Source organism: Brachycentrus maculatus, unplaced genomic scaffold (genome assembly GCF_059751285.1).
Source record: "Brachycentrus maculatus isolate JH-2025_06_01 unplaced genomic scaffold, ASM5975128v1 h1tg000358l, whole genome shotgun sequence".
Taxonomy (NCBI): domain Eukaryota; kingdom Metazoa; phylum Arthropoda; class Insecta; order Trichoptera; family Brachycentridae; genus Brachycentrus; species Brachycentrus maculatus.
This window is the reverse complement of record NW_028281107.1, coordinates 762682-786187: the sequence shown is the minus strand read 5'-3', so window position 1 is coordinate 786187 and position 23506 is coordinate 762682. Positions and strand designations below refer to the sequence as shown.

Here is a 23506-nt window from a genome sequence, read left to right as displayed (position 1 = left end):
ATCTGAAACATTATTTGTCCACCTCCAAGGTGTATAGTCGGCGCGTTCAGCTGCCGTGCTGGAGGTACCGGGTTCGATTCCCAGGGAGGTCAAAATAATTATGGTTGATTTTAACTCTCATATTTATTTAATATCACCCTGGACTGGTACAAGAAGCGCAGGGCTGATCGCCTTGCCTTCATGCAACTGACGACCAACACTGCATCGCTACGATGCAGTGCCCTATGCGCTATTAGGTGCCGGTAAGGGTTTAAAAAAACTTAAAATACAGAAAAAAACTTATGTTTCTTTTAACTGTAAAAAGAAAAGAGACAAAAATAAATTGATCGGGAAACGACAACAAAAAGACATCCGGGCTTAGGTTTTTAGGCAAGCTAACAATTTCATTCATTCTAACCCTTATCCGCACCCAATGGTGCATAGGGCACTGCATTGTTGCATCTTGGTCGCTACTTACATGAAGGCAAGGTGATCACTCCTGCGCTTCAGGGACCAGCCCAGGTTAATATTAAACAAATATTAGAGAACAATTTACATAACAAAATAAAATTTGGTGCCTTTTTTAACCAAAACATATGTGTCATTTTAATGGTGAATATTATTTTACGGTGACTGATTCCTCAAAGAGGTGTGTATGAGATGGCAATCAGGGATTGTGAATACTCACCACGTGCGAGCAGTTGACGTCTTCCAAGGAAGCCGTCTCTCCGCCGTTCTTCAGCAGGATGTCCGTCATGTGCTGGTGCTCCTCTTCGGGGAATCCGAAGAAGCAAACCCTCGCGCCCAAGAACACCTTCAACTTGTGCTGAGCCTGAAATATTATTTGAACTCTAAACAATGCATTTATAGATTTGGCGTTTAATTTGTGAAACTACATTTTAATTTTTGTATTAAATGTTAAATCAAACACTGATTTTTTGAGTCTACAAAGTTGTATTTTATTGTTAAAAAAACACATTGCCTAATTATGGCATTTTCAAACGAAAACAATTGTCACAAAATTGATTTTAATGTGTTTTTTAGCAATAAACTACAACTTAGTACACTCAAAAAATCAGTGTTTGATCTAACATTTAGTACATAAATCTAAACAATGTATTCAGATTTGCAGTCAATCTTCTTTTTCTGCTTGGGGTAGGCCTTGTGGCCTGTTTTCAAGAGGGATTCGCCTCCTGCGATGTTGATTCCCAGCTGTCGATCCATCTCTTTGGTGGTCTGCCCGGGAGTTGGCCATGCAGTGCAACGTGGGCGAGTCTGGATGGTTATATTCTCCTCACGTGCACATACCACTGTCTTCTTCGTTGCCTTCCCCACCTTAATAACGTCTTCGATCTCGCATAATTCTCTTATTCTTATCTGTTATTCTTAGCAGTCAATATAACATTACAAATAATTTCATTAATTGATTCAGCAGTCACTTTGTGGTAATATCTGTCAATTTTTAATTTAAGTTTTACCTGTTCAATACCACTATTTCTTAAAATCTGTTGTGACACTTTTTTCGATGCATTCCGCATCATTTTCAAACACCGTATGTGAAGCTTTGCTTTAGACTTAGCTTCACATATAGTGTTTTACACAATTTTTTTTTTTTTTTTTAACCCCAATGGTGCATAGGGCACTGTGTCATATAAACGCAGTGTTATCTTGATCGTTTACACATGAAGGAAAGGTGATCAGCCCTCCGCTTCAGGTACCAGTCCATGGTAATATTGAATAAATATTACAGTGAAAAAATCACTTATATTTATTTTACCCTCCTTGGGAATCGAACCCGGGACCTCCAGAACGGTAGCCGAGCGTACTGACCATTACACTACGGAGGCGGACACAATATGTATCACAAAAGATTTTAAGAAAAAGTGAAATTAAAACAAACAAAAATTGTAACAAAAAATTATAAGCTAATCAGTGGACACTCACGACGACGGCCTCGTCGGCGGCGCGGCACTCCGGGACGGCGCGCTGCTCCCAGCAGTGGTCCACCCAGGAGCGGGAGACCACGGGCACCCGGAAGGCCACCGCGTACCGGTACTTGTCCCCCCCGCAGCAGTTGGCGATTAGGTGCGTGACGCGAGCCGACATGTCCTTCCGGATGCTGCCGCCCATGTGATGGATCAGCGTGATGAGGTGGGTCTGGAAAATGGAAAATCGTATTTTAAGATTAAAAATAATAATTATTATTATTATTTTGGATAGTTTATAAAGCGCCATTTTCATAAAATACTACCTCAAGGGTGGTTATAAAGACGTGGTTAACACACTTCGGACGGGAAAGGTATTTCTACCTATTCGGTCAATTGATGCTGAAAGCCCAGTATTCGTAAAGTCGCAACTTAATTTTCTCTTAATCCAGGTAACATTTTACGTAAATGATTTTTTATTAAAACACAGTTTTCACAAATAAAAAATAAGTTTTGGTTGGAAATAATTACATGGTTTTGAAAAAAAAAAGAGTTATTGAAAAAAAGGAGTTAAAAAAATTTAAATTATTTTTTTCTATTTGTATTCTATAAAAAAATTGGGTGTGAAGAGACGCGTGACCTCTCCGGTGGTCGGCCGTTTGCATTGTATCCCCTTAAGGACAGGAAGGGTATTTTTATCTTCTGCGCCGGCCTCATTTCAAAGGCAGAAAAGAAGCAATAATCCTTTTTTTATTTTATATTCTTCTTCTTCTTTTTGATGGCTTTTCACCCATCTTGGGTGTTATAGCCAGTGTCGAGTTATTTTTTATTTACACTTTTTACATTCGACTTATAAGTGTTAGTATTCCTGTTAGTGGGGTTAGTTTCATTAGTAATGTTAGTTTGTTTAGTGAGTTATTTTAGCAAGTTATCATACACCTTTACAAATTTATACAATTAATTATAAGATATTTACAAATTATTTTATAAACAAGTTTGTTAGGGGAGGTTAATAAGGTTAAGATGTTGGTGGGAAATGGAATGTTTATGCTGGAGAGGTCTGAAAGGAAGCTCGGGTAGCCGTCATTCAACGGGCACCCAAAGAACATGTGATCTATATCTTCCTCTTCAAGACGACATTCACACATGGCAGTATCCCGGACATGTATTCTAAACAAGTGTTTTATTTTATATACCAATCTCTTTGTTAGAGTCTCAAACTATATGTTCATAATTATGGAATCCCATCGCCGGTGTAAAACAATATCCATCTGAAACGTGTTAATGAATATCAGCCTACTCTATGGAAGGTATCAATTTTACAGACATCAATTCTATCAAGTTATAATTTAAATGCATTTATCATTAACAAAGCATTTAAACCAGCCTATGACGGTCGTAAGCCCCGTAAATGCCCAGACTTCCATATTCTTCTTCATCTTTGATGAGATGTCAAAAAATAATATGAATATAACTCCTGTAATTGGAGATAATCCAGATTTTGTGAACAAGTATTTGGACACACTCAAAATGTTGTAAATAAATTATCTGGTCAAATTATAAGCTTAATAATAAAAATGAAAATGGTATTTTCTGGCGTTTCTCATGTGTGTGATTATAATCCAGGATTCGGATCTCACATACGAATATAAGAGTTTCTGCTTAATAAAAAGCTTCTTTACATCTCACCAATAGATGTCTCTAGTGAAGTTCTAGTGATTCATGAACAAGGTTTCTAAATTGGTTCATATATATGGAACTTCCAAGAATTTGAGTAGTGTGGTTGTCAATAATGGGTAGAATTGGTGAATGTTACACGTGTGTAAAGTGATCACTTAAACCAGCCTATGACGGTCGTAAGCCCCGTAAATGCCCAGACTTCCATATTCTTCTTCATCTTTGATGAGATGTCAAAAAATAAACAAAGCATTGATTAAAGAAAACACTTGTTTTTTACCACTTGAGTTTTATTATAGACTACATGTTTCAAAAGTTAAACTTCCATCATTCAGGTCTGTATAATAACAATGTTATTATACAGACCTGAATGATGGAAGTTTAACTTCTGAAACATGTAGTCTATAATAAAACTCAAGTGGTAAAAAACAAGTGTTTTCTTTAATCATTGTAACATGTCTTACCACAAAGTTAATGCCGAAACAATAAATAAAATAACAAAGCATTGTATAATCATATGCATGGTTAATACATAATAACGCCTTATCTGCTTGAAGTAAAAAATATATGTATGTTTTTTTTTATTAGTTAACTAATACGCCTAGACAAATAAGAACCAATTTAAACAGACTCTGACATATTGAGATAAGACACGGAAAACATTGTTTTCATATATGACAAAGAAGCCCCTAATGATGATAAATTGTTATTGATTAAAAATCAGCTGCACAGAACGCGACAAAAGAAGTCTTTATTTTTTACACGTACTGTTGTAATCAAATGGATTTGTCTCATCAATATATCAACTTGATATTTTGTTCAAATAAAGAAAAGAAGATACACATCCTTTCCGTTGTTTGTACATAAAATATAATAGATTATTTTTTATACCCCATTGAAAACCACAGCTAGGGTCAAATTTTTCGATATTTTTATTTTGTCATCGCATTTCAAATTTATTTTCTCTTTTAGTTATTGATATTCTGATTTAGGTAGATACATATTAAATATTTATTTACGCTATAACAGTAAAAAAAATGTTTTAGTTAACAAGTTTTCATTTGTTTGCCGTTCCTGTTTTATTTTTTTGCAGATTGAATTAAGACTATTATTTTTTCTTTTAACCCTTAACCGCACCCAATGGTGCATACAACACTGTATCGTTGCGACACAGTGTTATCTTGATCATTAATTGCATGAAAGCAAGGTGATCAGCCCTGCGCTTATTTTACCAGTCGAAGGTATTATTAAATAAATATGAGAGTGAAAAACACCCATATTTATTTTAACCCCCCTGGAAATCGAACCCAGGACCTCTAGCACGGTAGCCAAACGTGCTGACCACTACACTACAGAGGTGGAAGACTATAATGGTTGGTTGATTTTTGCTAGACTCAAATAGCAATGGGCGGGACATGTTGCAAGACAGGACCCTTAAAATTTTGAGATGTAGATCTCGGAAGAATAAAAGAGGCATCGGAAGACCTAAGAAAAGATAGTCTGACAACATAGACGCTGTGAGGGGTGGAAATTGGCTGTAAGCAGCAACAGACCGAAAAAATGGAAGGATACGGAAGAGACCTATATCCAGCAGTGAAGGACAGAAGGCTACAGAAGAAGAATGAATTTTTGCTGGTAAGTCCCACCTATGATAACAATACTTGTGCGATACAATCCTGTTTCTAAACCATGTCTTGCTTCAGTATTCCGCAAACTTTTTCTATTTAAGGTACACCTACCAAATTAAGAAATTTCAGAGATGCATTTTTACCATATTATGGTAACATATTTAACATATTATGTTTAATGCGAAATGGGGACCTACTTAACACATTAATTACGGCAATGTTTTGATAAAACTGTATCTTGAGGCGGGCGACATTAGACAGCTGTCCGGAAATATAAAATATGTCAGTGAAATCTGCGAATAAAAAATGATTTATGGGCTTTCCCCACACGCGTTTATTGCTTTGTAAGTACCAACTGCCGACTTAAGTAAAGGACAATGATCTGTGTATTTTATTTCATTTTAGGACAAAGAAAAAAACGCACCGTCTGTATCCATTGTTTAAAGTTAATTTGTAACATTTCCTTCAAAACAGATTACGACCATTAGCTATGTTTTGAACCAGTAAATATCAGTATTATTTTTTTATATTACAACGACATCTATCCACTACACAACAAAAGCAAAAAGGCCAAGAGATTAGAAGTTTATGACGTGTTTTTTGTATACTAAATTGAAGATAGCCGAAATGCACAAAAATGTGCACCCCGCCACCACACAAGGTTTCTGAAACGCACAAATATGTGCACACCGTACACAATGTGTTAACTGAGCACAGGCAATCAAAATTTGGAGCAATTGTGTTGGTTTCACATAACACGACTTTTGTCTGTGGCGCACCAACTAATCACCACAGAACACTAGTGTGCCGCGGCATACACTTTACGGAACAATGTCTTGATTTTCTCCAGTAATATTTTAAATATGGATTTATATTTTTTTTAATGTCATCTTCAATAGGGCATTATTCTATTATTTTGTCGAGTAGGACAAACTTACGAGTTCCTCCTTGACCCTGAAGCCGGTGAAGCAGATGACGGCGGACTTCATGCTGAGGCAGTACAGCGGTCGGCTGATCTCCGGCAGGGTGCACTCGGGCTGCGCGGAGAGCTGCAGCAGCGCCGTCGGTCCCAGGATACTGCAAACAAGATAAAACGTCAGTATTTATCTTTTTAAGGCATTTCAGTCGTCGAAATGCGATCCCTCAGACGAATGTGTGGCAAAACGATGTTAGATAGATGTTCGAATGATGAAATAAGGAAATAATGTAAGGCTGAGATAAGCATTATCGATCAAATTAAGAAAGATGGGTTGAGATGGTTTGGACTTGTGGAACGTATGAGTGAAGAACGAACGGTTAAACAAATTTATGAGGCGAATGTAGTTGGAAAAAGAAGCAGAGGAAGACCGAGGAAAACTTGGCACAATCAGGTATGTCAAATAATTTAAAGCGGCCGGGTCAGGAGTCGTAATAATCGTCGGGTATGTACAAGGAGATCCATGGACGTAGTAGAGGCAAAGAATGTTTGCAAAGACAGTGGTGTGGCGTTCGATTCTCTCTGCCTACCCCTGCGGAGAACCGGCGTGATGGTTAGTTAGTTAGTTTTTTTTTAATAAATAATTGTCTCATTATGGTAGTACCTGACTAATCTGAAAATATTTTACCTAATTTGCCACCCTTACAACCATTCCAAGGGTTTTCCTCTAACCCTTATATGCACACAATGGTGGTACTATAATGGGAACCTTCTATGTAATCTAGGAGTTCCAAAAATTTGAGTATGTGCTTGTCAATCATGGGTAGCACGGTGAATGTTGTGTGTAAAGTGATCACATAACCAGTCTATAACAGGTCATAAGCCCTGTAAATACCCAGACTTGCATATTCATCTTCATTTATGTTGAGATGTCAAAAAATGTAGAAAACCCAGATTTGTCAAAAAATATTAGGGCACACTCAAAATATTATGAAAAATCTAAATATTTGTTTATTCAAAATCTTTAATCTCCTTAAGTTTTTTTTTGTATCTTAAAAGCATTATTAACTTTGTGTTATGATAATATAACACTCTCCTTATCATTCATATTCTTCTTCGTCTATGTTGAGATTAAAAAAAAATTATAATTATTATAATTCTACTACTACTACTATCATCACGCCGTCCTGCAGGGATAGACAGTGATGTGGAACGCCACACTCTTCTGTCTTGACGTACCAATCCTCGCTTCCTTCACATCCATGCACTAGAGTCATACATCGCTCACTCCTTTCAACAACGTCATATATCAAAAATCTTGATTTTTCAGATCGTTTTAAAATATAATACAATGTATTAAAAATAAATATCAAGCCACTTATTGAACTTTTCACTGTGCAACAGAACTTTTTTGGAAAAACTGAAGGTTTTTTCTCGATTTGAAAAATATTTAATATAAGTATATAAAAAATAATTAAAAATACCTTTTCTTCAAAATGCAAAAACAACACTTTCTGCCCTGTAGCGGGTAAATATTAAGTTTAAAATATGCCGCTATTGCTAGGATAAAGTACATTTGTTGGGCATTCTGTCGATTTTTGATATATGACGTTGTTGAAAGGAGTGAGCGACATGTCCCCAGATTACGCAGATTTTCGACCCCACCAGATTTTAGGTTTTAATTATTTTAATGTTAAATTAATGTATTCATAAAATACTATATTTTTCATTGTGATGAGATCCGGTGCGCTTTTGAAATCACTGTCGCATGACTCATTCGATGGCAAGATCAGTTACGCCGTCTGCCTTTCCAGGGACACATGAATACGCAGGAGGTATTCGCGAAATATACACGTTTCATAATAAATAATCTAAATAAAATGCCCCCCGCGGGAGGCTGCGTGCTTTATCTGATCTGGCACCAACCGGCTCGAGTGATGCGCTGAAAGTCGTCAATTCAGGTGAAAATAGCATTACCCGCGGTGGGAAACCACCGCTCCGACTAGTTTTCACAACACTTGAAAAAGTGCAAAATTATTCACGAGCCGCGTAGTGGCACAAGTGTACATGGCGGTGTCCTTTTTGTACGCGGACACCTGCTGCCGGCCCGTCTGCTGCGTTCGGAATGTCCATCAACAAAATTTAACACGAGTCAAATTTGAAAGTCAAGATTATAATATTTTATGGTTTTTTTAGTTAAATTTCGTGAGAATCAATTCAATTTTGTAAGAAACCGATTCCAAAATTATATGCATGGAAACGTCTAGACACAGGGCTACCAACGTAAATATTCCGTTACCAGTATTCTTAAAATTATAAATAATAGTAAAATACGAAATTATATATTATATTTCTTGTTAAATATTGTTATAATATGTCATGAGTTATGTTTTAAATAAATAGGCACAACGAATAAATACGTCTTATACTTCTAACCCTCATCCACACCCAATGGTGCATAGGGCACTGCATTGTATTAACGAAGTGTTTTCTTGATCGTTCCTTACATGAGGGCAAGGTGATCACTCAAAATCACTAATATTTATTTTCACCCCCCCCCCTGGGAATCGAACCCGGGACCTCCAGCGCGGTAGCTTAACACGATAACCATTACACCAAGAAAGCGGACATCTAACGGACATAATCGGACTACGAATTAACTCTATACTAAAAACGGAAAAATATTTTTGCCTTCCATTATTACACTTTGAAATTTGTCAAGCCTACAAAAACAATGAAATAAAAAAAAGTCTCAATTAAAAGCTTTTATTTAGTAGTTTAAAATCAACTGAAATGGGAAATAATTCAATAAAAATCTTTATTTTTATTATTATAAGGGAATCTCGAGAAACTTAAACAATAAATATTCGCCATTAACGTTTCGTCTTTATGTTGTCAAAAAAATGATGTACCCGAGTATTTCATCTCCGACAAACGAATACGTTAGTTGGGCGAAACTAACACGATCGGAAAGTAGAACAAGTTCGTGTTAGGGCATCGGTTCCCAAATATATCCCTAAAAATTGGCCAAGAATTTGAAGGTTCCGCGCGATCTTCAATAATACAATAGGATTCTTGGAAATCTACCGCGCTCAAAAGCAAAAATAGTCCCAATTTGGATTGAAATGCCAGAAAGTTTACACGAATAAAATATATTGGTGACCGCTGAGCTGGAGTGCTAAGCGACCAAACGAGATAAAAGAAGCGGGAAATATATTGGAACATGGTATTATCGTATAATATGTGGGACGGTCAAGGGCAGTGCAAGTGTAGCGAGTTATACATTATTACCTCAGTATAATTATTTTTGTAATAACGGGTTATTCGTTTTATCCCGTTTAACGCGGAAACGTGTATGTAGTTTTACACGCATCATTGTAGCGCGAGCAAAAAAAATGCCGACTCGGTTTGAACAGGACTAAACCCGCTCGGAAATGCCATCATAAAACTTCAAAGACGACCTGTTTACAAAAACAGAGGTGGGCAAGATCCGATTCCATAGATCTAAATCACTAAAGCGATTTGTTAACCAAAGATCGGATCATTTGAACAACGAATCGTTTGTCGGGTCACAAATCATATCGACGACGACAGCCGACGTCCAAAAAAAGATCGCCTGTAAATTTTACTCGGTCTCCAAATTAATGTTTTGGATTTTGCGATACAGCGTCAAACGGAAAATGTACGGGTGTACACTTCAAAAACAAACAAAGAAAAGTTAAAAATCCGTTCAGCTTTATCATTTTAGAAATTATGACCGCAATTCTATAATTAGATTTAGAAAAAAGGGTGGATACTTGGGTGGTGAGTTGGATTCCTGCCTGTGTAAGAAAAAAACTATTTAGAAAGTTATCCTTCTCTGTTTTGAGCGGACACTGAAAGAACGTATGGTTTGCATCCCCTATATCTTGTCCACATTCGCTTTATGATGATGTAACGATTTAAAAATAAAACAATAAAAAAAAGTTAAAAATTTCCCGGAGAGTTGCCCTATTAACGTTTGAGGCTAATCATTCCAATTTTGTAAACGAAAAAATCGAAAATGTCAAATTTTCAGAATTTTTTTAACGAACCTTTACTACGAAATAAATATAATACTAGGAAAGGTTTGTTAAGGAGTCTGTAGAAGCCAGGAACATCTCGGATTCCTAGATTCTTCCTACGGGAGTGCCAATAGCCCACGCTACCCGCTCTACCAATCGATCCCGCCGATAATGGTCTCGTAAATCCAACATTCAGGTGACGGGATCATCACGAGGAAATCATAACGGGAATGTGTGACAAATATCCTCGATCACGACATTCTGAGTAGTTATTATAGTATAATATTAGCCCGCACATTTTCAGACAAAAATAATTTAAATTTAATGAATTTAAGTATTGTATTATAATAAACAATATACAAGGCTACAAGGCATCAGGTTCGCGCCGCCCAGGACGACCACTGCTGACAATTCGTCGGCAGTTCTCGTCAGAACTTCGGGACGCGGATCTGACTTGGGAGGATGCAAGGGAGCTGGCAGCCGACAGAAAAGCCTGGAGACAGTTTGTGGACTCCATATGCTCCACCTAGGGAGCGGATATGGTTATTATTATAATAATAATTACATTTAAGTAAAGGATTTAAGTGTGATTTGATACATTTAACTTAGATCGAATGATTGTAACATAGAATTGAAATAAAGCGAAAATACGAAATTACGTTTTCCTTAAGCCAATATATTTGAAAAAATCCAAAATAATATAATCCTGTTAGAGTAAACAATCGTAAATCTAAAACGTCAAACGTTCAGGAAAGACATTTTTTTATAAAATTTTCACTGCAAGTTATAAACACAAACTACACGTCTGTAAAGTGAGCACTTAACCAGCCTATGACAAGTCCTAACTCCTGTAAATGGCCAGATTTCCATATTCTTCTTCATCTATATTGAGATGTCAAAAAAAGTGATACATTTCACTTTGTTAGCGAGAAGGCAGAGTTGTCGCGTAGGATCGCCAGCGAGCCGATATCGGCGTATACATGCAATATACGTATAATTAGAAGCCAGGAACGGAGGGCCATTCGGGCTAAGGTCTGCGGCGCGACATTGGTCCACAGTCGCCGCCGAGGGACCTGCCCGCTGGCCGCTGGCCGCGAGGCGCTGACACATTTCGAGGGCTAATAATACCATTACGCGCTAGAAATATGCAATTTATTTTTAACGCGGTGGCATTTTATCAAAATACGCACATTCTGGGTAACAAAACAATCTTACGAGACTTCCGAACGCGTCATCGCGAAAACGCGAACGTGAGTCAAGAGCGCCTTTGCAAAATCTTTCATTATAACTAATATAGTATAGTAGTAGAATGATATAGGAGGAATCTATAAAAGATAAAAGTACAAACATAAAAATATTCATTTTTTCATTCAAACATGGTGCATAGGGCACTGCATCATAAAAACAGTGTTATCTTGATCATTAACAAATAAAGGAAAGGTGATCAGCCCTCGGCTTCAGGTACCAGTCCAGAGTAATATAATAATATTAGAGAGAAATAATCACTTACATTTATTTGACCCCGCCGCCTGGGAATCGAACCCGGGACCTCCGGTACGGTAGCTGAGCGTGCTGACCATTCCACTACGGAGGCGGATATTACAAATATTATATATATTTCAGTTTTGTACTGACTTTTTGTATTGAAACTGTAGGATGCGGCAGATCAACGCAGTTGACCCCCGACTTTTTTAAGATGACATGTACATGTCCATCCCAGAAGATGACAAGGTTCTTGTCGAAACCGATTGGAGAAAAGTGCCAAAAATAAAATTGGTTAAAAATAAAGTTTTTGTTATATTTAAAAAGTTTTATAAAATGTGTCACAAAGTATCTGCAAAAAGCATTCAAAAAAAATTGATAATTCTTAAAGTTTTTCTACTAACACAAAAGTTCATTCGTCATACGATCTAGGATGTATTTTTTCCATTCAGTTTTGACGCATTGAATCGATTTTTATAGGGTTTCTGAATAGCAGAAATATGGGATAAAGTAACTTATTTAAAAAATTTAAATAACAAACCAAAAAAGGAAAAAAATCTAGTTGGTAGTCTTAAGAATATCAAAAGTTTATTTTTTTATATTCTAATAATACAGTAGTCAGAATACGCCAGTAGTACACATTATTTTTAAAGCAGTGACAAGCTGCAGCAAGCAAAATATCAAAAATAAAAATAGAATTTATTCCCAAAATAAAGCATCATAAATCAAGTGACACTCTGAGCCCAGAACGACCAGCCGTTCACATGGGTAATTATTGACTGAGAGATTTTCCATTTTCCATTCTGTCGATTTACGTACAATACCATCTAATAAAGTAAATTATTCAATATCCAAGAATACTTCCAGGTATTTTTATTTTATTTGTCGTTCTGTAGAACCCCGTTTAATTTGTAGAACCCTGTAATTTATATTTTAAACATTAAAATCAAACATCAATTTTTAGGATCTACTAAGTTACATATTTTATTTTTTAAAACATAAAAATAAAAATTCGTGACAATGTTTCGCCTTGTTAGGGCATTATCAAACTCGTATCAAACATTTGATTTTCACATTAGTTTGATAACACCCTAACAAGAATAAATAAACAATTGTCACGATTTTTATTTTTTATTTTTCATGTATTTTTTTAAAAATAAAATATACAACTTAGTAGACCCTAAAACACAGTGCTTGATTTTAATATTTAAAATGTATTTTTTATTTTATTTAACATAGATGAACTAGAACATACTGCGTATTTAAAATAGATGCCTTAAAAATATGAAATATGTTTTTTTCAGTGAGCTTTAAAATGTATTTTTATGCTTACTGAAAATTTGTAGGGTAATGGAAAGGGGTGTATCTGTTAAATTATTCATTTTCTCAGTTTGTTCCACAAAATGTCTAAAATAGTGTATTCCATAATCTGGCAAAAAGATATAGCTGTAGTTGCAATACTCATTTAGTTTTATTAAGATAAGTATGTACAAATAAAATTACATAAAACAAATGAGTTGTTTAATTTCACAAGTTTGTTTTTGCTCTCCTGTAAAATGTAGTCTGAGACAGATATCGGCTGTCCAAACTTAAAACACAGTAAGGGACAGTTTTTTGTAGTACGTTTTTTTTGCATTTTTGGACTAGGTAGAATCTACTTAGTACAAAAAATGTCCCTTATTGTGTTTTGAATTTTGACAGCCGATATACCCCTTTGCCTTTACACAACCGAAATGTGGTCGTAGTGGCATAAGGGATGCAAGATCCTTTGACCTCTTATATTTAAAAAAAATATTTATAAATTGGTAAGTATCGTCAAAAACTGCGGGCGAGGCAAACGTTTGAAGCGCGCCTGGAATCTGGATCAAAGCGATCAGTCGTCGGCTTATCATTTACGTGCGGAAGGTCCCGCGCTGGACCCCACGAGACGTCCCGAGCCGCTGCAGTGGCGAGTGTCTCCCGGTCCGAGAATAACGGGGATTAGGTCACAATCCGGGAATGCGGTATGCGCCGGACGCGAGCGCCTGAAGGAAACTCACTTCGGTGCGTCCCTTCGCGCGGTGACGAACTGAGGAAGCGTCTTCAGGAGGTACATGCGCAAAAATGCGTGCTACTTCAATATGTATCGCTTTTTAGGGTTTATAGTACTCGTCGCTCATTATGCATATTACGCAATTCCTGTCTTTTGATTTTCATATGTATTTTTTTGAGTACAATAGAATATATATTGAAATATGGTAAAAAAAAATTTAAAACATATTGAAAATATATTTTTATTTTTTGTTGAACCTTTCAATACCTCTTTTCTTCTCAAAATCGTGTTTTCATTTAGAAGAAAAACTTTTGAAATTAAAATTAATAAATTTGAAACACTAAAAAAGATATTTTTTAAGAATGTATATACTGTATTTTTTTTTTGTTTTTTAGAATATACATAAGTATATAGATTTTTTTAACTCCTAACCTTTCTAAAACTATTTTCTTTTATTTAACTACTACTACTACTACTACTACTACCATCACGCCGTTTCCCCGCAGGGGTAGGCAGAGAGGATGGAACGCCACACTCTTCTGTCCTGACATACACTCCTAGCCTCCTTCACATCCATACATCTAGTCATACATGCCCTCCGATTACGCAGACTTTTGACACCGCCATATTTTAGGTTCTGATTGATCTGATCGTGCCAAGTCTTTTTCGGTCGTCCACGTTCTGTTTTCCCTCTCACATTCGCCACATATATTTTCTTAGTCATTCTCTCGCTATCCATTCGCTCCACATGTCCATACCACCGCAAAGAGCTCTTTCTAATCTTTTCAATTATTCCTCGTTATTATTATTATTAATTATTTTCAATTATTTTATTTAACCATGTATTTATTTCGTAGAAATTAATAATACAATTTTTTTAAAAATCAAACACAAACATGGTATTTTTTTAAAGAATGTATATTGCATATTTTTTTTGTTTTTTAGAATATATACAGAAAAAATATTGTTATATTTTATTTTTAACTCCCTATCTTTCAAAAACTCTTTTCTTTTCAAAACCGTATAATTATTTAAAAGAAAAACTTATTTTTTCAATGCGAAAACGGTTTTTTAAGAAAAGAAAAACAATTACGTAAAATGTTACCTAGATTTGGTAAAAAATACTTTGTGACTTAACGAATGCTGGGCATTAAACAAGGTGGGAAGGAAAGGAGGGTGGTATTTTTCTAACATCCTGAAAAGGGGATTATCCAGGGAATCCGTATTGCAGGAGTGACATGAGAACATTTCTAGGAAAAGTCTTGAATAAACAATGATTTCCGTTTTCAAGACGTGGAATGGGTGGGTGGTTTCTGCGCCAGAAATGACTCTGACGTACCATTCAACTGAGTTTTTGTGCGCGGTGTCTTAAAACTATTATTTTATTACTATGTCGGTACGTTGATTGGACAAATCATCCAGTGCTTGATCCACACATACAGAATCTAAAACGAAGAGTATTAGAAAGCTGTACCAGTAAAAGTATTATAAAGGCTTAACTATCCAACTCCCCACCCAAGTATCCACCCATCTTTCTGAACCTAATTCTAGAATTGCGGGCATAATTTCTAAAATGATAAAGCTAAACGCATTTAAACTATGAAATTTTGTTTTAATTGTTATTATTATTTTCTATTACTTTTTTTGTTTGTAAATAAAAAATAATACTTGACACTGGCAGAAACATCCTATCACTGGGTGACTGCCAAATAAATAATAAAAAATAAAAAAGGCTGAACTAAGATAATTGAAAAAATTAAGAAGAGTGTGGCATAATAGTGTATGATAGATGTTCGAATGGTGAAATAAGGAAAGAATGGAAGGCTGAGATAGGCATTATCGATAAAATTAAGAAAGATGTGTTGAGATGGTTTGGACATGTGTATCGTATGAGTGAGGAAAGAACGGTTAAACAAATTTATGAGGCAAATGTATGAAGACCGAAGAAAACTTGGCACAGTCAGGTATGTCGTCAAATACTTGAAAGCGGCCGGGTCAGGAGTCGAAATAATCGGCAGTTATGTATGAGACGCATGATTGTGGAAGAGGCCAAGAATGTTTGCAAAGACAGGGTGGTGTAGTGCTGTTTTCTCTCTGCCTACCCCCGGGGCTAAGCGGAGTGATGGTTAGTTAATTAGTTAGTTAAGAAGAGTTCTTTAAGGTGTTTTTTTATGGGAATTGCATTTATTATTTACCATACTTATTATGTACAAGGTTTATAGATCATCAAGTGGATTTTTGTTTCTTCTAACTAAATAAAGATGTTTTATTTAAATCTGTGTTGAGAACAGGAGCGATAATCTATTGTAGGCCAATCAGGAACTTGTCAGCATTTGCTCATTGCTGGGAGGAAATCAAGTAAAACTCCTCAGGAGAAGACGGACTGTCGACTGTCATCAACAGGCCTTCCGTTCAACTAAAAGAGGATTCGGCATTTTGTGTCCTAGCTTGATTTATGGTACCAATGTCCTTCACTCTTTAAGGTGGTATGGACATGGTGTATATGTAAGATAGGCAGATTACACCCGGCGCGGAATATAACGTATTTAAACGGCTTTTCCTTTCGATTTTCTGAATTGAATCTGTTTGAAGTTTGAAGATCACAATCTGATGCATCCTGTGAATGGCATTCGTTTCAAAATAACAATATAACATAAAATCGCTATAACAAACAGATGCCATCGTATGATTGCCTTTCGTATATAATTGCAATTACGATCAGACTCGGCCCATCCTCGACAATGTTTCCTTCCAGCTAGAGTGCGAGTCTAGAATCATCGTGCGTGTGTATTGTGCAAGCAAGAGTGTCCGTGTAGCCATAATGCCTATTCTTAGCTGAACTGGCGGTTATATAAGGTCGGCCGTTTCACTTGTCCGCTTAAGTGATTGTCCGTTACTCGAGTCACGAGTTCCTACCGATGCCCGACCATCGCTATGGAGACGAATGCGTTCTGAACAGGGATAGGGATGCTCTATAATAAAGATATGCTCTAAAATATCGGAGGAAAGTGAAACATCATTGGTGAAATATTCTCATGTTTGAGCAACAATATATAATAGATTCGTATGAAAATGCCATAACAAGGCAAAACAATTATCACATAATTTTTATGTCTTTTTTTAACAGTAAAATAAAACTTAATAGACTCAAAAAATCAGGGTTTGATTTAATATTTAATTTAATTCATAAAACAATATAGACTTTATTTAAAAAAGTAATATATTGAAATGCTAAAAAATAAATTAAATAAATTTTAAACATGTTAATCAAATAAAATCAAAAAACACAAAATAAAAAATAAAATATATCACCCACAAACATAAAAAATAAATAATAAGTGTAAGTCCCTCTCCACGCATAAGAGCTCAGTCTTTTTACTGGAGAGAACAGCGCGTAATTAATTTCCAGATTGCAAAATAGAAATGTCTAGATAATTCATAAAAAAAAATTAACTTGTAACATATTGAATAAAAATAAAAATTGTTGCCCAAACATGAACATATTTCAAGAAAATGCATTTTACCAACGATGTTCCACTTAACACCAATTAGGTGTTACACAATGCCTCTGAATCATTAAGATTTAAATAGAGTCTAATTTTAAAAATAATCGACCTCGCCGAATAGCGGGGAGAGATCCTCATCAATTCGTCGACCTTTTCTGCTAATACATCCGGTCTTGGTGGAGATGAATCATCTCAATTGATTTGGAATGCATTGTTTTAATGACCATATTGTACAAAACGGTTCTATTGGTCAAAACATATGTTTTAAAGGACAACAGAGTAATGTAACAAGATAATGTCTTATGTCTTCTTCCTTGCTCTATCCCGACTTATCGTCTTTGTAGGGTGTTAGGGTCACCTCTCCTCGTCCTCAGGTTGTACGTCCTTCTATCATACACAACGTTACCTAGGTTATGTCTTCTAATCATTTTATTTATTGTTTCGGTATTCACTTTGTGGTAAGACATGATGAAATTGTAAAAGAAAAACACTTGTACTTAACTACTAGTTTCAGAAGCTATGCTACCATCTTCTGGTCTAAATATAAACTCAAATAAATGTGAGTTTATATTTAGACCTGAAGATGGAAGCATTTTCCAAAACTAGTCGATAAGATAAAATAAACTCAAGTGGTAAAAAATATGTGTTTTTCTTTTACAATTCCTTCGATTCACATCTTTCTGTATCATGCATGAATTTTTTGAAATTTATATCCTTACGTAATAAAATATAAATGCAGAAAAATTTCATGTGACATTTGTTATAATCGTCTATGGTCGTCCCTATAAATTAAAGATGGGTTCAAAAGTTCTATTAATATTCAAAATTATACCCTTTTTCAATGTTTAAAACAGAAACACAAGTTGTTTAAACTAACTGATGCTAGAGAAAAAAAATATATAGAAAATGCAACGAAGGTACCAGGGAAAAACTGCTAGGAAATTCATTATAACCGTTTATAATAAATATACTTGAAAGTTTTATTTTGGTAGTATAATGGCAAAGGGGTATATCTGTCAAATTTTTCATTTTCTAAGTTTGTTCCACAAAATGTCTAAAATAGTGTATTAAGTTTGTTCCACAAAATGTCTAAAATAGTGTATTCCATAATCTGGCAAAAGGATAAAGCTGTAGTTGCAATACTTATTTAGTTTTATTTAGATGTGTACATATAAAAATACATAAAACAAATGAGTTATTTAATTTCACAAGTTTGTTTCTGCTCTCCTGTAATATTTGGTCTGAGACAGATAAACCCCTTTGCCTTTACACTACCGATTTATTGTCAATATCCCACCAAACTTTTTATTCAAGTGTGTATATTTTATTACCTTGAAGAACAGTGGAAGCCAGAAGGCAGGAAGAAGAATGGGAAAACAAATAAAAGCATATTTATTTGTTGCCTATTATTCGTAAAATTCGCTAAAGACGTCTGCTCCACCCATCCGATTATACAATACGATCAATAGTGAGAATAGACGACGATAGTCATCATCGCCGTGAGATCTTTACGCGAACATCTCACAACACGAACGTGAGTCACGCCCTGGCCAGATACGACAATCAATTAGGTGTTCGGCTGACTCCATACCGAGTTCGCCAATCTCAAAACCTGGCAACTCCATTTCTGCCATTTTCAAGCAAATTGAAAAAAAAACATTAAATTGGTTCGATAGTCACTTTGTGGTAAAATCTATCCATTTTTTTTTTTATCTAAATCTATCTATTATTTCTTAAGATCTATTGTGACACGTGTTTTGATGCATGCAGTTTTTGAAAATTACGCGGAATGCATTGAAACGCGTGTCACAATGGATCTTAAGAAAAAGTGGTATTTACTTAAGTAAAACTAAAATAAAACTTTAATTTTAAAAAAAAGTTTTAAAGTACCTAGATTGAAAGGGATGATTCGTGTTGAATTAGGTTTTATTTTATACTGATATATCAACATACATGAAGAAGAATATAAAAATCTAGGTATTTACAAGGTCGTAAGCTCTGTATATACCCAGACTTCCATCTACGTTGAGATATCAATATAAAATAACTCCAGATTTGTGAACAAAGATTTGGACATACTCAAAATATTGAAGTTTGGTATCAGTTTTTGGTTGTATGTTCACTCTTTTCAGAAATCAAGGATTTAGGATATAAAGCGATTTAATTCTTTAAATTATAGTATAAACTCGTATATGGTACATATACTTTCGTTGCAAGGTTTTGAGTTATCAACTTTTATTATGCGCAACTCTGTATCAGGACGTGGTTTTGTACAGAAAACGGGAGCTATTTTGTACAACAACGACAAAAAATGACCAATCATGTCACTCGATACGGAATTATCAATCTTGAATTAAGAGTTTTCAACAACAACAAAATCCTTATATTAATTTTATATTATTTCTTGACATCTCATCAAAGATGAAGAAGAATATGGAAGTCTGGGCATTTACGGGGCTGACGACCGTCATAGGCTGGTTTAAGTGATCACTTTACACACGTGTAACATTCACCAATTCCACCCATTATTGACAACCACACTACTCAAATTCTTGGAAGTTTCATATATATGAACCAATTTAGAAACCTTGTTCTTGAATCACTAGAACTTCACTAGAGACAATTAATTAATTAATTGGAGATAATCCAGATTTTGTGAACAAGTATTTGGACACACTCAAAATGTTGTAAAATCCTTTTTGGTAAACGTTAATTTTTGTCAAATTTTCGAATGCGAATTGCTTTAAAATTGAGCCAAGTACTCGCGTTTCATCATACGTCTGAGTCATCAATAATTCAATTTTATGGAGTTATCAGCATTTGAATTTTGCGTGCCTAATTCTGTGCGTGTGTAAGAATCGGCTACTATACCGAACCGGGCATTATAAATAAATCAACACGACGGACACGTGAACGGAGATCAAAGGGGTGCTATCTATATGTTTGGCTTAATTCAAAGCCAACAGTCCAATTTGTACATTTTTACAAAGCGCCCTAATAAGCAACCGCGACCTATCGACTCTCTGACGTATGAGAGGAAATTTGCAAACCCTCCTAGAGTTTGCACTTGACGACGATTTGCACGGTTGGAATAAGGTTGGTTTTCCAAAACGGAAAAAAACTACTGTTAGGAAAAAAGTTCTAATTTAAAATACTGTGATATGAATTAGTGATAGAAATACATATATAAATATCGTGTAAGTATTAGATAATATACTATATACATAGATAGGCTGTCAGAGATGATGCATTTTTCGTGTGGAGATGTAACTAACTCAACTCAAGTCTGGGAAAGACAGATAAAAAAATACTGAACGTTGTATTATGTCGGTGAATGGAATTGAGACAATTTCATAATCAAAAAGGCAATATCCCACATTATGGCGAATGTGAGCGAGAGAACAGAACGAGGACGGCCGAAATAGACTTGGCACGATCAGATTAATCACAATCTAAAAACTGTTGGTTTCAAAAGTCTGCGCAATCGGAGGGCATATATGACTAGATTATGGATGTGAAGGTAGCTAGGAGTGTATGTCAGTACAGAAGAGTGTGGCGTTCCATCCTCTCTGCGTACCACTTCGGGGAAACGGCGTGATAGTAGTAGTAGTGATAATTTAGCCTTAGAACTCATTTCAATATCACAGGGGGCTAGGAAGCTAGGAGTGTGTCAGGACAGAAGAGTGTGGCGTTCCATCCTCTCGGACTATCCTATCGGGAAATGGCATAATAGTAGTAGTTGCAGAGGTAGTTCAGTCTTAGAACCTATTTCAATATCACAGGGGGTTGATTTCTTAGACATTTTTAATACAGCATTTTTGTCCGCCCGTTATTCCTGATACCCCGGAACCGGATATCGTCCATTTAGGGAATAACCGACGTTAATTGGTGGCGCGATACGTTTTGTAATGTGCATTATTCGAAACGGCAACATAACCACCGGCTCGTTTCGCTATTCGGCCCGCGATCCGACCGGCCGCCCGTCGGCGCGGACTGGCTGCCAAGTGTTGTCAGTGGAAGACAAAGCGAGGTGTCATCTGTAAGCCTTTCGACAATTACTATTTTTATTACCAGAAGCACACATATCGCTCACTCCTTTCAACAGCGACATATATTAAAAATCGTCAATTTTCAGCTGTGCATGTGTTCGGAATGCCCAAAATATGTACTATAACCCAGCAAAAGCGGCATATTTTAAGCTTAGTATTTACCCGCTACAGGGCAGAAAGTGATGTTTTTGCATTTTGAAGAAAAGGTATAGTTTAATTATTTTTTTAAATATACTAAATAATTTTCACATGGACAAAAAAACCTTCAAGTTTTACCTAAAAAGATCTGTTGCACAGTAAAAAGTTCAATAAATGGTTTCATATTTATTTTTAATAAATTTTATTTTATTCTTAAACTTTAGAAACGATCTCCTGAATAATCAAGTTATGTTATATTATTTATGTTTTTGACTTCTACATGTTAAATTTTTGTTTAAAAAATATATTACTATCTAGCTAATTACCTCCTATTCACGACTTCGCATAATTCAGTAGCTAAGTATTTTTTTCTGAAAACTTTGCTAAAAACATTCATTTTCAGACACTTATTATCATTTCCTTAACAAATAATATTTCAGAGATTGATTTATTCCGTTCATTTGATTTTTTTTAATTACCTAACGTCCAAGTGACTCTGAAATCTATCTACGGCTTATGCAACACCGTTTATCATGTCCCTACTCAGGCTTCAACTTTATAAGTTTCATAGCCTATGCCTACTTGTGAGTGGATTTACTCTTTATGTTTAAAGTTACTATAATTTCATGTAATTCATGAGTGAAAATTCTAGGCAAAAACATTCGCTTCGTTTGATTTTAAAGCGCATGGCGGTCTTTTATATCAGACTAAACTTTCAAAGCATTTTTTTGCAAAATTGAAAATAGCGTTAGTTAATTGAGGAATTAATTTTAACTACATATTTTACTCGCTACACGATGTTCTCTGTTTCAGCATATGCTAATTTTTTTAAACCCTCAAAACTTAGTTTAAATGCTTGTCATAATTTAAATTTGACTTGGTAGATACCACCATTTCTTCAAATCAATTCAAATAATAATAATAATAATAAAACCCTTATCCGCACCCCAATGGTGCATAGGGCACAGCATCATATAAACGCAGTGTTATCTTGATCGTTTACACATGAATGAAAGGTGATCAGCCCTCCGCTTCAGGTACCAGTCAGGGTAATATTGAATAAATATGACAGTGAAAAAATCACTTATGTAATATTGAATAAATATGACTGTGAAAAAATCACTTATATTTATTTTACCCCCCTTGGGAATCGAACCCGGGACCTCCGAGCGTGCTGACCATTACACTACGGAGGCGGACAAAATTCAAATAAATTTTAAGAAATAGTGGTAACCAAGTAAAACTTGAATTGAAAATTAAATATTTTAATTTATGAGGCTATTCGCGGGAATCCAACCCGTAACGCCGTTCGCAGTCAAGCGTACACTGAACTACGTCACGGCGCCTATCATTAAAACAAAGAAACATATTTTGCGATTATCTGGCAATCGCTGTGTGAGTTCGTTACCGACGCTCGTGGCATGTAAAGACACGCGAAAAACCAGACGATTTTCATGCTAATAATACCGATAGCAAGAAATCATTAAAGGCTTTCGTTAATTTCCTAATAAGAATGCAAATAAATCATGCATCGGCAATGAGCTGTCATTGCATCACCGGGAAATTCAACGACTACATTGTAATCAAAGGTAAATTACCACCGAAAACGAATTTAAGAAGACGCAATTCCCTTATATAAATATAGGCATTTAATGTTTTGAATATTGAAAGCATTAACTTTGTGGATCATATTGATATATTATTTCGAGAAATAAAAATACTTTGTGTTCTGATCCACTCACATTTTTATTAACCAACTAGTTTCGGCAACAACCTGTTGCCCTCTTCAGGGTTACATTTATTACTAATACTAGTAATAAATGTAACCCTGAAGAGGGCAACAGGTTGTTGCTGAAACTAGTTGGTTAATAAAAATGTGAGTGGATCAGAACACAAAGTATTTTTATTTCTCGAAATAATATAGGCATTTAACGTCATTTTGCATCAATTATCAAATAAAACACTTGATTTTTACCACATGAATATTATATTTTTTAACGACTAGTTTCAGAAACTACAGATGCTTCCGTCTACGGGTTTGGATATATAAACTGATTTTACATAATTGTAATGTTAAATATAACCAATTTTAAATCGAAAACAAAATTTAAATTTATAAATATTTTTTTAA

General features: G+C 35.3%; 1 protein-coding gene across 6 annotated transcripts in view; it reads right to left on the bottom strand.

Moving 5' to 3' along the window:
* Positions 1-23506, bottom strand: part of pbl (epithelial cell transforming 2 pebble) — a 96952-nt gene that overhangs the window by 25065 nt on the left and 48381 nt on the right. For all 6 annotated transcript variants that reach the window (XM_088269607.1, XM_088269610.1, XM_088269609.1 and 3 more), the window contains exons 3-5: positions 6148-6286; positions 1924-2136; positions 668-811 (exon numbers count right to left, since the gene is read on the bottom strand). In XM_088269607.1, the coding sequence (XP_088125733.1) occupies positions 668-811; positions 1924-2136; positions 6148-6286 (496 nt within the window). The remainder of the gene's footprint in view (positions 1-667; positions 812-1923; positions 2137-6147; positions 6287-23506) is intronic.